The following is a 17,231-nucleotide window of genomic DNA, read 5'->3' as shown; positions in this document are numbered from 1 at the left end:
TGCTAGAGGAAGGTCGACGGATAAACGTGCGGAAAATGTCCACCAACCCACCTGTCTAGTGGTCCTCACACGGATAGAGTACCTGTCTAGAGGTCCTCACACGGATAGAGTACCTGTCTAGTGGTCCTCACACGGATAGAGTACCTGTCTAGTGGTCCTCACACGGATAGAGTACCTGTCTAGAGGTCCTCACAGGGATAGAGTACCTGTCTAGTGGTCCTCACACGGATAGAGTACCTGTCTAGAGGTCCTCACAGGGATAGAGTACCTGTCTAGAGGTCCTCACAGGGATAGAGTACCTGTCTAGACTCTAGAGGTCCTCACAGGGATAGAGTACCTGTCTAGTGGTCCTCACACGGATAGAGTACCTGTCTAGTGGTCCTCACAGGGATAGAGTACCTGTCTAGAGGTCCTCACAGGGATAGAGTACCTGTCTAGATGTCCTCACAGGGATAGAGAACCTGTCTAGGGGTCCTCACTGGCAGGTGAGCCAGTAGGGTACAACGGCAGTTAATCCTCCCGGTACGTGCACCTCATACGTGCGCCTCATACGTGCACCTCGTTGAGCCTTACGTGTTCTGCAGTTCATCAGAAGGAAGTTGGAGATCTAAATGTTTCCTCAAATCAATGTCTGTGTGCCTGCAAGTCACATAACTCACATAACGCACGGACACATACACGGTTTACACACAGTATCTGATCTAAATACATCTATTATGCCCAATAATATTAACCACTTTCAACTTGGCGTCCCTATTTTTAGCATGGGACTACATGCAACATTTGTCTAGAAACATGTTCAAAAAGGAAATATTGACAAAATCTGACCTGTAAGCTAAAAAAGAAGGTAATCACAAGTGTACGTGCAGAAGATGCTGGCGCCTGCGCTTTATTCAGTAGCGCCCGTCCCCTTATCCCCGTGAATTTATATACAAAAATATTTAGTTCACCCGTCAAACGCGGGTACCCGTCGGGTATCCGTTGGTACCCAACCTGTAACCTGTTGCAGGACTCTGGCTCACAGTGTGTCGCAAAAATGTGTCACGTTTAGATCTTATAGACCTGCCATTGTCACCATTTGTCCTAATAAAGTATTTACAGTAGGTGTTAGGTGGTTAATGTGTTATGACTGTTGTGATAACATTACAAAATTAGGTTACACCAGCATGTGTGTAGCCGAGAGTGGTGGATGTGTGTTTGTAGTCCAGACCAGGGTGGTGAATGTGTGTTTGTAGTCCAGACCAGACCCATTCATCCTTGACACACATTCCCGTGTAACCTTCAGACACTGCTTCCCATAATAACCCAGCAGCGCGCACACACGCACACGCACAGTTCAGCTCCATTATTGATTAGGTTTAATTTGCAGCTCAATAGTAATTAATCATTAACTGGAAATTACCTGATTATAGAAATGATGAAACAATGATTTATAAAGACATTAAGGTACAATATTGCCACAGTATAACTGTTATTGCAATATAATGGAGTATTACCATACAGATTACAATCTCAATCAGGAGTCAGGACAGACCTATTTTTAACCATCAATTAGTTTAGTCAATGTAGGCTACTTCTCTAGTAGGCCTATGTTGAAACTGTATGAACATGTGTATTAGTGTCATGATTTTTTTTTTTGTTAATCGAATGGAATAGCAAAGTGACTTGTATTCTCTCTCTCTCTCTCTCTCTCTCTCTCTCACAGCAGAGGTGTCATCGGAGCGCTCTCCCAGAAGGAGGAGTATTTCAGGACTGGGGAGTTCAGAGAAGAGCGTTGCCATTGACAACCAGAACTCCTCCCCTTTTAAAGTACCGGTGAGTAAAGGAAATCCCTTCCCCCCCCCCACCCTATTCTGCAGTGGTTCTCAACCTGTGGGTCATGGATTTGGGTGGGTCGCCAGATGACCGTGAGGTGACAATTTAAATACCTTTTTAATAACTTAAAAAAAAGAAAGAAAAGAAAAGACTGCATCAAATGTAACCAACAAACTATACTATAAAAACTGGTCAAACATTGGCCGAGTCACCGCCAGCTGAGCTTACGTCAACGAGGACTCTCAGGAACGCAATATGTTGACAGCTGGGCATGACGTATATTAGCAGCAACATTGCTTTCATATGTAGTTTCAAGGCTATTGCGGCCACATTAATTCCATTTTCTCCAGATACTGGCTGTATCAAATATGAATGGACATCATTAACGATGCACAGCCACCCCCTGACAGAAAGGCCGGGATGATCGGTTAATTTTTCAAACACAGTTCTTATATGAAACGACCTAAAATCCCTGGGGAATGGGGATTTCAATGCAAATATAAAAATACATGAACCTGTGTACTGGCGCCCTCTACTGAAAGTGATGTCAGACTTTGGTGCTCTATGTGTGGGTTGGTGCCTTGCATGGTTTCCTCTATCAATGTGTGAATGTGTGTGTGAATGGGTGAATGTAATGCACAATCTATGTAAAGCGCCTTGGATAAAGGCGCTATATATATGCACCATTTACCATTTACATCATCATCATACCCGGAAGTTATGCGGGAACGCCTACTGGCTTCTGAGTGGCAAAATACTACTTTCTGACCTTGACAGCCCATACATCCGAACAAAAAAGTCTGATTGCATTAAACGTTAAACTCACTTTGCCACTTACTTTGCCAGTCGATGTGCCACTCACTTTATGCATGTGCATACCCTCTATATGGATTTGCTATTTCTTTTTTAAATATTGAAAGTGTTTAGGACATTTTCAATAATTCATAACCCTGGCACAAAACATTTTCAGACGGGGCTCCGCAGGCAATTTTACATATCAATGTGGGGGTCCTTGAGTTGAAATTGTTTGAGAACCACTGCCTTACTGTACCTAAAGAAAACTCACCGTGGCTTCAAAACCAAAATGCACACCGGAATGAAATATTTGTGTACCTTTACATGCCTACTACCAGATATGGACTAAATATCTGAGGTTGGCCTACATTTAAATCTTCCATGGAGCCGTTGTGAGTGGATTCACTGACCTGAATGCATAACTGCAGTTCACGTTCAGCACATAAGGACATTTCAGGATAATACTACGCACGCACGCACGCACACACGAACACACACACACACACACACACACACACACACACACACACACACACACACACACACATGAACACACACACACACACACACACACACACACACACACACACACACACACACACACGTGTCACATGCACGCACACTTTGGTATTTCTATGCCTGTGTGAATAGCAGTTAGCTGCATGTCAGTTTTCAACCTATCACGTGCACGCACGCACACACACACACACACACACACACACACACACACACACACACACACACACACATAAAATTACATTTTGAACCATGCCTAATACTGTGTCATTGTCATTGTATGATGGTGTCACTTCTCCAAAACAACAGCTCTACAAGCTAACAATGTGTCACCATGCAAGGAATTGTTAGCTTGTAGATCTGTTGTTTTTTTTAGGCCAGTGACACGTTCACTCAGCAAATGAATGTTTAGTCACACGCCGGGAGGCAGAGCCTCTCCTTGGACTGAGCCACTGTGTTGTAATTACCTGAAGCTTAGCTGGCCCGTAAGGTCGCCGGTTCAAATCCCTGGGGCTGCAGGGAAGAATTAGAGCTGACAACTTCACTATAGGAAGAGGTTTTAGTGAATCCCAAATGTCTGGTCCAGATCTGCAACTATCCTTCATTTTCTTCTGGATTATTCCATGGCTGAATCCTCTGCTCTCCTCTGTGCATTTTCAGGGTTTCTTCAGCAAGCGGCTAAAAGGTTCTATAAAGAGAACAAAGAGTCAAACCAAACTGGACCGGAACACCAGCTTCAGACTGCCTTCACTACGATCGGCTGACAATGACAGGTACACTTTCCTCTTAACGCTATGCTTTAATGCTGTGTTCAAAGCTACAGGCTACCATTCATTGTCAATGGAAGCCAGACACATGAAGGTACAAAGCTACTGGCTACCTAGCCTCGGTACCAGGCTTTCATTTTTGTTGGTGCAAAAAATTGAAAGCCTGGAGGAACGCATTGGCCGCTCTGGTCTAAAAGTGGGAGTCAACCCTTCCGGGTGGGCGTCGCTCCAAATGATGTGACGTAGCGCTGCACTAGGGGGGAGAGGAGGGGCCGGGGGTGACGGACAGATCGATGAGATCCAATCAGGGCGTGCGCAAATCTGAGCCGCGCCCCGCCCCTCTAGACCAGAAACCTAACACGTTAGCTCAGGCTACTGAAAGCTGTTCCGACGGTGCGTTGGTTCGACTCGCCACATTACTAACCCTGTCCCTTAGCCTAACCTCACACAAAACATACTCGGAGTAATGGAATGCTGGGAATTATGGGCACTCCCCACAAAGCTACAGTCTACTGTTCATTGTCAATGGAAGCCAGAGAGACATGAAGATGCAAAGCTATAGGCTAACATTCATTGTCAATGGAAGCCAGCGACCTGAAGATACAAAGCTACAAGGCTTTATAACAGGTCAAATATGAAGAGGTTTCTGCCCGACAGCAGCGATATATTTCCCACACTTTGGACGCATGCTTGACATCAACGAGCGTGTTGATCAACACTTCAATAGCGACAGAGCGACAGTAGTGGAAAAAATACTCGCTTTTTTAATGTTAAAGTATCAATACTGCACTGCTACAAGTAAAAGTTTTTAAAATTGTCTAGAGTAAAAGTATTGGTATGTAAATGTTGAAAGTACTCATTATAGAATGTCCCTTTTCCCCAAATGGAGGGCTCGTCTGAGGACGACCTAGAGAGAGAGTGAGTGTTTTCATATTTTTAAAATGTATAAATATCTTTTTGCTGAAATGTATATAGGGCTGAAGTGGTTAATAAAGCAATAAGCCACGAGAGGTCTCAGGTTACCGGGTATTTTACAATGGTTGGGGGCGTAGGCAGACCCGAGCTACAGAGATGCGGAATCGGCTGTGAATGATATAAAGTGATTGAAGGTGTGGGTTATCGGTGAAATTTACACCGGTCACGTGATGGTAACCAGCCAATCAGAATCAAGTATTGGGACTACCCGTTTTAGAATAAACTTGTAGGTGACGTCTCCCAGAGCATTGACATTGGCACATTTGGCAGTGCGAACATCTTCGCACTTTGTACCTATGGTATAGTACAGTGCGAACGCAGCCTCACTGTCCTATGGTATAGTACAGTGTGTCCTATGGTATAGTACAGTGTGTCCTATGGTATAGTACAGTGTGTTCTATGGTATAGCACAGTGTGTCCTATGGTATAGTACAGTGTGTCCTATGGTATAGTACAGTGTGTCCTATGGTATAGCACAGTGTGTCCTATGGTATAGCACAGTGTGTCCTATGGTATAGTACAGTGTGTTCTATGGTATAGTACAGTGTGTCCTATGGTATAGTACAGTGTGTTCTATGGTATAGTACAGTGTGTCCTATGGTATAGCACAGTGTGTCCTATGGTATAGCACAGTGTGTCCTATGGTATAGTACAGTGTGTCCTATGGTATAGTACAGTGTGTCCTATGGTATAGTACAGTGAGTGTGTCCTATGGTATAGCACAGTGTGTCCTATGGTATAGTACAGTGTGTCCTATGGTATAGTACAGTGTGTCCTATGGTATAGTACAGTGTGTCCTATGGTATTGCACAGTGTGTCCTATGGTATTGCACAGTGTGTCCTATGGTATAGTACAGTGTGTCCTATGGTATAGTACAGTGTGTTCTATGGTATAGTACAGTGTGTTCTATGGTATAGTACAGTGTGTCCTATGGTATTGCACAGTGTGTCCTATGGTATAGTACAGTGTGTCCTATGGTATAGTACAGTGTGTCCTATGGTATAGTACAGTGTGTCCTATGGTATAGTACAGTGTGTCCTATGGTATAGTACAGTGTGTTCTATGGTATAGTACAGTGTGTTCTATGGTATAGTACAGTGTGTTCTATGGTATAGTACAGTGTGTCCTATGGTATTGCACAGTGTGTCCTATGGTATAGTACAGTGTGTCCTATGGTATAGTACAGTGTGTCCTATGGTATTGCACAGTGTGTCCTATGGTATAGTACAGTGTGTCCTATGGTATAGTACAGTGTGTCCTATGGTATAGTACAGTGTGTTCTATGGTATAGTACAGTGTGTCCTATGGTATAGTACAGTGTGTCCTATGGTATTGCACAGTGTGTCCTATGGTATAGTACAGTGTGTTCTATGGTATAGTACAGTGTGTTCTATGGTATAGTACAGTGTGTCCTATGGTATTGCACAGTGTGTCCTATGGTATAGTACAGTGTGTCCTATGGTATAGTACAGTGTGTCCTATGGTATTGCACAGTGTGTCCTATGGTATAGTACAGTGTGTCCTATGGTATAGCACAGTGTGTCCTATGGTATAGTACAGTGTGTCCTATGGTATAGTACAGTGTGTCCTATGGTATAGTACAGTGAGTGTGTCCTATGGTATAGCACAGTGTGTCCTATGGTATAGTACAGTGTGTCCTATGGTATAGTACAGTGTGTCCTATGGTATAGTACAGTGTGTCCTATGGTATTGCACAGTGTGTCCTATGGTATTGCACAGTGTGTCCTATGGTATAGTACAGTGTGTCCTATGGTATAGTACAGTGTGTTCTATGGTATAGTACAGTGTGTTCTATGGTATAGTACAGTGTGTCCTATGGTATTGCACAGTGTGTCCTATGGTATAGTACAGTGTGTCCTATGGTATAGTACAGTGTGTCCTATGGTATAGTACAGTGTGTCCTATGGTATAGTACAGTGTGTCCTATGGTATAGTACAGTGTGTTCTATGGTATAGTACAGTGTGTTCTATGGTATAGTACAGTGTGTTCTATGGTATAGTACAGTGTGTCCTATGGTATTGCACAGTGTGTCCTATGGTATAGTACAGTGTGTCCTATGGTATAGTACAGTGTGTCCTATGGTATTGCACAGTGTGTCCTATGGTATAGTACAGTGTGTCCTATGGTATAGTACAGTGTGTCCTATGGTATAGTACAGTGTGTTCTATGGTATAGTACAGTGTGTCCTATGGTATAGTACAGTGTGTCCTATGGTATTGCACAGTGTGTCCTATGGTATAGTACAGTGTGTTCTATGGTATAGTACAGTGTGTTCTATGGTATAGTACAGTGTGTCCTATGGTATTGCACAGTGTGTCCTATGGTATAGTACAGTGTGTCCTATGGTATAGTACAGTGTGTCCTATGGTATTGCACAGTGTGTCCTATGGTATAGTACAGTGTGTCCTATGGTATAGTACAGTGTGTTCTATGGTATAGTACAGTGTGTCCTATGGTATTGCACAGTGTGTCCTATGGTATAGTACAGTGTGTCCTATGGTATAGTACAGTGTGTCCTATGGTATAGTACAGTGTGTTCTATGGTATAGTACAGTGTGTTCTATGGTATAGTACAGTGTGTCCTATGGTATTGCACAGTGTGTCCTATGGTATAGTACAGTGTGTCCTATGGTATAGTACAGTGTGTCCTATGGTATTGCACAGTGTGTCCTATGGTATAGTACAGTGTGTCCTATGGTATAGTACAGTGTGTCCTATGGTATAGTACAGTGTGTTCTATGGTATAGTACAGTGTGTCCTATGGTATAGTACAGTGTGTCCTATGGTATTGCACAGTGTGTCCTATGGTATAGTACAGTGTGTCCTATGGTATAGTACAGTGTGTCCTATGGTATAGTACAGTGTGTCCTATGGTATAGTACAGTGTGTCCTATGGTATTGCACAGTGTGTCCTATGGTATAGTACAGTGTGTTCTATGGTATAGTACAGTGTGTCCTATGGTATAGTACAGTGTGTCCTATGGTATAGCACAGTGTGTCCTATGGTATAGTACAGTGTGTCCTATGGTATAGCACAGTGTGTTCTATGGTATAGCACAGTGTGTCCTATGGTATAGTACAGTGTGTTCTATGGTATAGTACAGTGTGTTCTATGGTATAGTACAGTGTGTTCTATGGTATAGTACAGTGTGTCCTATGGTATAGTACAGTGTGTCCTATGGTATTGCACAGTGTGTCCTATGGTATAGTACAGTGTGTCCTATGGTATAGTACAGTGTGTCCTATGGTATAGTACAGTGTGTCCTATGGTATTGCACAGTGTGTCCTATGGTATAGTACAGTGTGTCCTATGGTATAGTACAGTGTGTCCTATGGTATAGCACAGTGTGAAGGCAGCATCACTGTCCTACAACAAAAGGACCTGCGATGGCAGGACGTCACAAAGGTCCTTTCAAGTGTGCTCGGGACGGACGTCTCCTGCTGACAGTGGATCAGCCTCTGCTGTCTGTGCATGCTGGCTCCTTTTAGGATGATTATTTAACGCTGACTGGAGGCCTGCTGCTCTCTCTCTCTCACACACACACACACACACACACACACACACACACACACACACACACACACACCATGTCTCTATTTATTCCTCTCTCACACACACAGAGAGAGAGAGAGAGAGAGAGAGAGAGAATGTGCTGAGTCACAGTCTAGTGACAGCGTGGAGAGACGGTGTGGTATCTAATGCAGGCCAGTGAGGACGTGTGGAGTGTTGTCCATGGTGTTTTATGGAAGAAGAGTCTAAGACGTGTGGAGCGTTGTCCATGGTGTTTTATGGAAGAAGAGTCTAAGACGTGTGGAGTGTTGTCCAGGGTGTTTTAGGGACGGAAGTAGAATCTAGGACGTGAAGCGTGGAGCGTTGTCCAGGGTGTTTTAGGGATGGGAGAAGAGTCTAAGACGTGTGGAGCGTTGTCCAGGGTGCTTTATCGAAGAAGAGTCTAAGATGTGTGGAGTGTTGTCCAGGGTGTTTTAGGGACGGAAGTAGAATCTAGGACGTGATGCGTGGAGCGTTGTCCAGGGTGTTTTAGGGAATGGAGAAGAGTCTAGGACGCGTCGAGCGTTGTCCAGGGTGTTTTAGGGAATGGAGAAGAGTCTAGGACGTGTGGAGCATTCTCCAGGGTGTTTTAGGGAAGGGAGAAGAGTCTAGGACACGTGGAACGTTGTCCAGGGTGTTTTAGGGAATGGAGAAGAGTCTAGGACGCATGGAGCGTTGTCCAGGGTGTTTTAGGGAAGGGAGAAGAGTCTAAGATGCGTGGAGTGTTGTCCAGGGTGTTTTATTGAAAGAAGCAGAGTCTAGGACGTGTGGAGCGTTGTCCAGGGTGTTTTAGGGAAGGGAGAAGAGTCTAGGACGTGTGGAGCGTTGTCCAGGGTGTTTTAGGGAAGGGAGAAGAGTCTAGGACGTGTGGGAGTGTTGTCCGGGTGTTTTAGGGAAGGGAGAAGAGTCTAGGTCCTAGACTCTTCTCCCTTCCCTAAAACACCCTGGACAACGCTCCACACGTCCTAGGCTCTAGGACGTGTGGAGCGTTGTCCAGGGTGTTTTAGGGAATGGAGAAGACAGAAGAATCTAGAACGTGTGGAGCATTGTCCAGGGTGTTTTAGAGAAGTGAGAAGAGTCTAGGACGTGTGGAGCGTTGTCCATGGTGTTTTAGGGACAGGAGAAGGAGGGAGGGACAGACTTCTTGACTTTGCTGATCTGAGTGTGTGTGGTGGACCATGTCCTTTAATTTGATTGGAAGTTTAAGTCTTAAAAAGCTTTTAAAGGCCTATTTATAGCTACAATGCAGTTGCACGACTGTGAGTGTTTGAAACGACCTGCATGGATCCTTTCTGTTTTTGTTGTTTTTTTACACAATCTAAAAAAAAAAGCTTTAGGTGACTCATCTCAGTCATCTGAGACTTTTAAAACCTCTGATGAAGCACAATTGATAGATGGATGGATGGATGGATGGACGGACAGACAGACAGGCTGTGAGTCCAGCCGAGTCCAGTCCAGACAGACAGACATGCTGTGAGTCAGGTCATATGTGCATGAGGCGCAGACAGGAGGATGGAGAGAAAAGTGAGGGATCTGATTTCTCACTCTGCTCTCGACCCGCGTTCTCCACTGAGAGGGGTCATGTTCTCTGCAGGGCTGTCTGTCTGTCTGTCTGTCTCTCTCTGTATATCATGTTTCACAAAGCGGCTCACCAGCAACACTGGACAGACAGACAAAATATAACCATGCAGACAGACAGCTGGTCACTGGGACAGCTGTGTTACTATTGGTCACTGGGACAGCTGTGTTACTATTGGTCACTGGGACAGCTGTGTTACTTTTGGTCACTGGGACAACTGTGTTACTATTGGTCACTGGGACAGCTGTGTTACTATTGGTCACTGGGACAGCTGTGTTACTATTGGTCACTGGGACAGCTGTGTTACTTTTGGTCACTGGGACAGCTGTGTTACTATTGGTCACTGGGACAGCTGTGTTACTTTTGGTCACTGGGACAGCTGTGTTACTATTGGTCACTGGGACAGCTGTGTTACTATTGGTCACTGGGACAGCTGTGTTACTATTGATCACTGGGACAGCTGTGTTTCTATTCGTCACTGTGACAACTGTGTTACTATTGATCACTGGGACAGCTGTGTTACTATTGATCACTGGGACAGCTGTGTTACTATTGATCACTGGGACAGCTGTGTTACTATTGATCACTGGGACAGCTGTGTTACTATTGATCACTGGGACAGCTGTGTTACTGTTGGTCACTGGGACAGCTGTGTTACTGTTGGTCACTGGGACAGCTGTGTTACTATTGGTCACTGGGACAGCTGTGTTACTATTGGTCACTGGGACAGCTGTGTTACTGTTGGTCACTGGGACAGCTGTGTTACTATTGATCACTGGGACAGCTGTGTTACTATTGGTCACTGGGACAGCTGTGTTACTATTGGTCACTGGGACAGCTGTGTTACTATTGATCACTGGGACAGCTGTGTTACTATTGGTCACTGGGACAGCTGTGTTACTGTTGGTCACTGGGACAGCTGTGTTACTATTGGTCGCTGGGACAGCTGTGTTACTATTGGTCACTGGGACAGCTGTGTTACTATTGGTCACTGGGACAGCTGTGTTACTGTTGGTCACTGGGACAGCTGTGTTACTATTGATCACTGGGACAGCTGTGTTTCTATTCGTCACTGTGACAACTGTGTTACTATTGGTCCCTGGGACAGCTGTGTTACTGTTGGTCACTGGGACAGCTGTGTTTCTATTCGTCACTGTGACAACTGTGTTACTATTGGTCACTGGGACAGCTGTGTTTCTATTCGTCACTGGAACAACTGTGTTACTATTGGGCACTGAGACTACTATGTTACTATTGGTCACTGGGACAGCTGTGTTACTATTGGTCACTGAGACAGCTGTTTTTATTCGTCACTGAAACAGCTGTACTGGGAGCCACACACACACACACACACACACACACACACACACACACACACCAACAATCAACCCACAACGTGCACTGTGAACGGCTCCCCCCCCCCCCCCCTAAACTGTCAACGGTAGCCCAGTGGTTGTACTGGTCAGCTCCCAGTATGAATGTTTCTGTCTGTCGCCATACCCTATCCCCCCCTCTCTCTCTCTCTCAGTGTAATGTTGTTAAGGTCTGATCATATTTCAGTAACTCATTCCGGTAGCTTCCTGTCTCTCTGTGTGTATCGATCCGTCTGGATGCTGGAATCACATCTCTGATACAGAGAGGTTTTAGCTTCTACACATTTTAAAATAGAACATGGATTATGTCTTATTATTATATAGTTCTTATGTACAGTATATGGAAACGTGTTGTTGTTCAACAGTGTGTTGCGTTTCCCAGTCGAAGGTCAGAATTAGTTTGTGCTCTCATCCAGACTCCAGTAGTGTTCTTGTCAAACTAACTTACCGGTAACAAAGCCAGCCGGGGCGCCTGATGGAGGGGAAAGGAACTGGTTGGAAAAACGTGTTCCTTCCACGTGCTACGTCCAACCGGGGAAACTCCCCATTGTCAGGTGAAAAGAAGTGGCTCGGACTCCTCATGCATTGAAAGAACATGAGGTCAGTCCGTTGCTCTCCCCAGGTTGGCAAAGGGAGTGTAGTGCCCAGCATTAAACTACTATTTTAGTACTAGTTTTACCACCACCACTACCACTACTATTACTTATTTTACTACTATTTACAACTATTACTACTGTCACATCGCAACATCTTGGAACCAATCGACCACTTTGATATCTTCCAGTCAGGATTTGGACCACACCACAGCACTGAGGCTGCTCTCATTGACGTCTTCAATGACACCCACTTAAAGACAGACAGTGGTAGAATTTCAGTATCACGAGACCTCAGTGCTGCATTCGACACGGTCTACCACAGTCTAACATATTGCTAGACTAGACTACAAATCTGGGTGGGACCTTCTGGCACAGTACTATTTTGAATCATACTTAAAGGACAGGGACTACTTTGTCTATAGTTAATTACACAGCTTGGCGGCCAAAAAATAATATGTAGTTCTGCAAGAATCCATTCTACTGTTCAATATCTAAACAAAGGCACAAACTGAAGCAATTGATTTTGGAGCCAAGGAAGACTTCTGCATAATTAGTACATTTACTTTTGGCACTTAAAGTAAAGTTTCATGCCAGTGCTCTTTACTCAAGTGACATTTATTTAGAAAACAGGACTTTTACTTCAGAGTATTTCTACATGGTGGTATTGCTACTTAAAAAACTGAGTCCCTGTACTTACACCACCGGTGTGTGCGTGCACATGTGCACATGCTTTCATTTGTGCGTGCCTGTGTTTGTATGTTACGTGTATTACTATACTTGTGTGGACCAAATGTCCTCGCAAGTATAGTAGAATTTGAACCAATTTATACTTGGTTACGTTCCAACATTAGCCTGGCTCCAGCCCCTAAATCGCTAGCCACATTAAAATATTATGTTCAGGCGATTTAGGGTCTGGTGACGCTCCCGAAGGAGGTCTCAGACTCGGTTGGAAATCCAACCGACGAATCAGCGCCGTTTCAACTCGATGACGTCAAACAACAGTGCCGTCCAGACACAAACAAACATGGCTGCCCCCACTGCGGTAACTCACGACCGTATCAATCTGGCTATTAAATCGACGTATGATAAATAGTTTCTTTGAAGACACGAGAGGTTTTATAAACATCATCATCCGACATATTTTACCACTTTTGTTTACATACTAGTAGCGCTCGTTGGCTGTGTTTGTTTGGTTAGCAAACGGGTTAGCCATAGCCACATGATTGACACAATGCCATCTGCTTTCCTACTATTCTGATTGGTTGGTATGAACCAATCACCGAAGACTGCCTCTTTGGCAACGCCCATCCCAGAAACGGTTGTAGTAGGGAGGGCGTTCAGACTGAATAATGGAGTGAAACAAAATGAAAATTCAGGCTGAGTGTCAGGCTATTCCAACATAGCAGTTCGAAAAGCTTACAAGTCACAACGTGTGTGTGTGTGTGTGTGTGTGTGTGTGTGCCTGCCTCTCCCTCGGGGGGGAGGGGGGGACGTCACTATGGCGACGCCCTCTGGGGCCTGAGGCGATTGGTCGGTTCCAGGGGATGTTGTTTTCTTAATCAGCTAGTGGGAAGAGAAGGCTCTTGAGTTTGATACTCCTCATGCTTAAGAGGAAGTGAGAGAGGGATGAGGAGAGAGACAGGGAGGAGGTGGAGGAGGGGTGGAGGACAGGAAGAGTAGCAGGAGGTGAAGATGCCCGGCTGAGATGCTGTGTGGAGGAGGTGCTGTATCCTGGCTGTGTGGTTGTTTATCGTAGGTATCACCTCCTCTCCTCTCCTCTCCTCTCCTCTCCTCTCCTCTCCTCTCCTCTCCTCTCCTCTCCTCTCCTCTCCTCTCCTCTCCTCTCCTCTCCTCTCCTCTCCTCTCCTCTCCTCTCCTCTCCTCTCCTCTCCTCTCCTCTCCTCTCCTCTCCCCCTCCCCTCCCCTCCCATCTCCTCTCCTCTTTCTATTCATTGCCTGCAGCCTGACCTTTGTATCCATCACAATGACACGCACAGGTCACATCCCCAGCGGACTGCTTTATGTGTGTGTGACTTGTTATTGTTAAATAGCTGATCAAAAAGTCGCAGTACGTTTGCTATTTTTTAATGTGGCAGTTGTTGTTGATGTGTGTGAGAGTTTTCCGCCCGACAGAGGCGATATTTGAAGCGCTCTCCTGCTCGTAAAATGCTTTCTGGACGCTTACCATGGAAAAAATGTGATCGGGACATCATTGTATCAATATTATATCCATATCATGATTTTAGACAAAAAAAACGTGATTGAGACATCCCTAGTGTTTAATGTACCGTATGTTTCGTAATAATAATCAAAATCTACACACAAACTAGTAACTAGTTTATTTGAAGTTTTCAAATAAATGCCTCTGAGATGTAGTGAGTGAATTAAAAGTACTACTACATACCACTGCACAGTAGACTTAGTTCGGCTTTTGACATGAAAAACGATTTATAACGAGACACAGGAAGGTTGCTCTGCTCGTTCAATAGACTAATTAGCAGTTAATTACCGTAAGGACACTATCTGCCATGGTTACTGTCAGTGTTCTTATTTCTTTTGTCCTGCATGATGAAAGCATTGTTGTTGATGGGTGTATGTCGTTGTTGCTGTTGTACATCGTTGCTGTCGGCCTGAAACCTCTTAGCTCCATATTCTAAGGGCTGTATTAATGCACTTGGCTGGGGAGCCCTCTTAATGACCCCTCTGGGGTCCCTGGACCCCACTTTGAGAACCACTGCCCTAGAAGGAGAGAATTTCGGTCTTTTCGGAGCATGTAAAAAATAAAATAAACCTCACTTTATGTCAATCACGTTTGCCGAATAAATATATTATCCGTTTTTCGCAGCTGTCTTTCACCATTTGAGCAGTGCTATCCTTCCAGAGCTACCATCCTTGTTTTTGTTTTGTTTCTGCCAACATGGTCTCGGTTGAGAAGTTGATCATCTCGTTGAAGAGCACAACATATTTTATGAAAAGCAACATGCAGTCTTCAAAGACAGAGTCTTGCATGCGTATGCCCGAGTGCGTGTGAAAATAGGCAGCAGCACGCACACACACACACACACACACACACACACACACACACACACACACACACAAAGCATTGGAAGAATGCAGAGAGCGAGAGAAACCGAGAGGGAGAGAGAGATAGAAAAACACGGTGACATCGCATAATAATGATCGGATCAGGGGGATCATCTTCACTACTGCTGCTGCTCCACTCACACACACAACAGCTTGGCACCTCCTCCTTATTCCTCAACCAGGTTTTGTCAAGTCATCCAACGTGGTTCTGTTGGTCGCATGTACAGCACGTACTGTACAGCCCAAGCTGATCCCACAAGTGTTCAAATGTGTTGAGGTCTGATGGAATGGCAGGCCATTCCATCCTCTCCACTCCCAAATTCTGGATTCTGGATGATCCTGGTTCTGTGGGAGCGAGCGTTGTCATCCTGGAGGATGGCGTTAGGTCCCAGATTCTGAAGATATGGGATCGCTACTGGCTCCAGAATCTCACTGCATTGAGATTGCCTTTAATGATGACAAGTTGTGTCACCTGTGAGAGAGATACTGCCCCATACCATTACCAAGCTGTTGTGGCTGTGTAAAGTGTGTATGGATCTTCCAGACACTACTGAGTTCCCTAACACTGAGTGTAACATTAATAAAGTGTAAAAATTACCAATATGTGTTTTTCTTTCTGTTTACTGTGTGAGAGTGCAATCCACTAAGCAACTTAAAGCAAGGGTGAATAGTGAATACCACCAACCACTACCCATTTTGGCAAATGTTTTGGAGGCGCTACCCACACATTTAGCTGTGTTGCTCATTCCAAGAATGCCCGATTCTTATACAATATATACCCTTCAGACGTGCTCCGTATATTTTACGATCATCCTTATTGTGCATCTCTCTCGCTGTCATATTCAAAGTAATCCCATATTGGACTGTGTCTCTTTCTTCCAACTTTAGCTATTTTTCCAAGTAGCATGTAGTCAGTTTCAGGCAGCACTAGCATGGTGCAGAATGTTAACAAGCGTAAAGCGTGACTACATGCTGCCATACGGTGCTGAAAACTGCAGTAAAACTTGAAATGAATCGAATGAATTTAAAAAGATTACATTATAAATATCCCCAAAAAACGAAGGGTATTTTGTCTATAATTTCAGTTAGTTTTATGAATTTATTTGTATTCTTTATTTAGTTTCAGTTAACTAAAATGTTTCTAGTTTTAGTTTTTTAGTTAGTTTTAGTTAACTATTTTAACCTTGGTGTGTGTCTCTTCCAGATCGCGGGCGCTACCCAAGCTGAAGGAGTCCAGCTCCCATGAGTCTCTGCTGTCTCCGGGCAGCGCCGTGGAGGCACTGGACCTGAACATGGAGGAGGACATTTACATTAAACCTCTGCACAGCAGCATCCTGGGACAGGACTACTGCTTTGAGGTACACACACAGAGAACACACGCTCGCCTGCACACACACATACACACACACACACACACACACACACACACACACACACACACACACACACACAGTCGAGTCACACAGTTTGTATTAATATACTTGTGAGGATGTCAAGATATTAGCGACAACGATTTCATGAATGCTGTTTTTAAATAGTAAGCCTAAAGCTGAAATATAGCAGATCTACAAGTGTGAGCTTGTATGTAGATCAGCTATTATTATTTATCTCTGTGTGTGTGTGTGTGTGTGTGTGTGTGTGTGTGTGTGTGTGTGTGTGTGTGTGTGTGTGTGTGTGTGTGTGTGTGTGTGTGTGTGTGTGTGTGTGTGTGTGTGTGTGTGTGTGTGTGTGTGTGTGTGTGTGTGTGTGTGCGTGTCTATAGGTGACGTACTCAGGAGGCAGTAAGTGCTTCAGTTGTGCTTCAGCGTCAGAGAGAGACAAATGGATGGAGAACCTGAGACGAACCGTTCAACCAAACAAGGTGACTTTTAAACATCATCCCTCTCTCTGTCTCCATTTCTGTCTGCATGCTTTGCTAAACACATCAGCATCTGTTGCTTAGTAAGCAACAGACTATGTATTACTGCATGTGTGTATAAACCAAAACCAGCTTGGTGGCTCACCACGACTATGACGACAAAGGTAGTCATAGTCAACATCATTCGGATCACTTTCAGAGCGACTTTTACGATTTATGAGCGATAGACACATTGACAGCCATTCAAAATCCATCAGAAGGTTATCTGTGATGCTGTCAGTCTCACTCAACTCGCGGAAC

The 17,231-nt window shown here is 44.6% G+C and overlaps 1 protein-coding gene across 6 annotated transcripts in view; it reads left to right on the top strand.

Annotated features, from left to right (window-relative positions):
* The window catches only part of rasal2 (RAS protein activator like 2), a 103,937-nt gene that overhangs the window by 65,518 nt on the left and 21,188 nt on the right, over positions 1-17,231 (top strand). For 3 of the 6 annotated variants that reach the window (XM_083782908.1, XM_083782906.1, XM_083782910.1), the window contains 4 exons: positions 1,709-1,815; positions 3,787-3,899; positions 16,278-16,431; positions 16,836-16,934. In XM_083782908.1, coding sequence (XP_083639034.1) covers positions 1,709-1,815; positions 3,787-3,899; positions 16,278-16,431; positions 16,836-16,934 — 473 coding nt within the window. Of the gene's footprint in view, positions 1-1,705; positions 1,816-3,786; positions 3,900-16,277; positions 16,432-16,835; positions 16,935-17,231 lie in introns of all 6 variants that reach the window. The other 3 variants (XM_083782907.1, XM_083782905.1, XM_083782909.1) reach the window with 1 other exon arrangement.

The sequence above is a fragment of the Protomyctophum parallelum genome (assembly GCF_964188405.1).
Source record: "Protomyctophum parallelum genome assembly, chromosome: 14".
In the NCBI taxonomy this organism is placed as follows: domain Eukaryota; kingdom Metazoa; phylum Chordata; class Actinopteri; order Myctophiformes; family Myctophidae; genus Protomyctophum; species Protomyctophum parallelum.
This window is presented reverse-complemented; position numbering and strand designations above follow the sequence as displayed.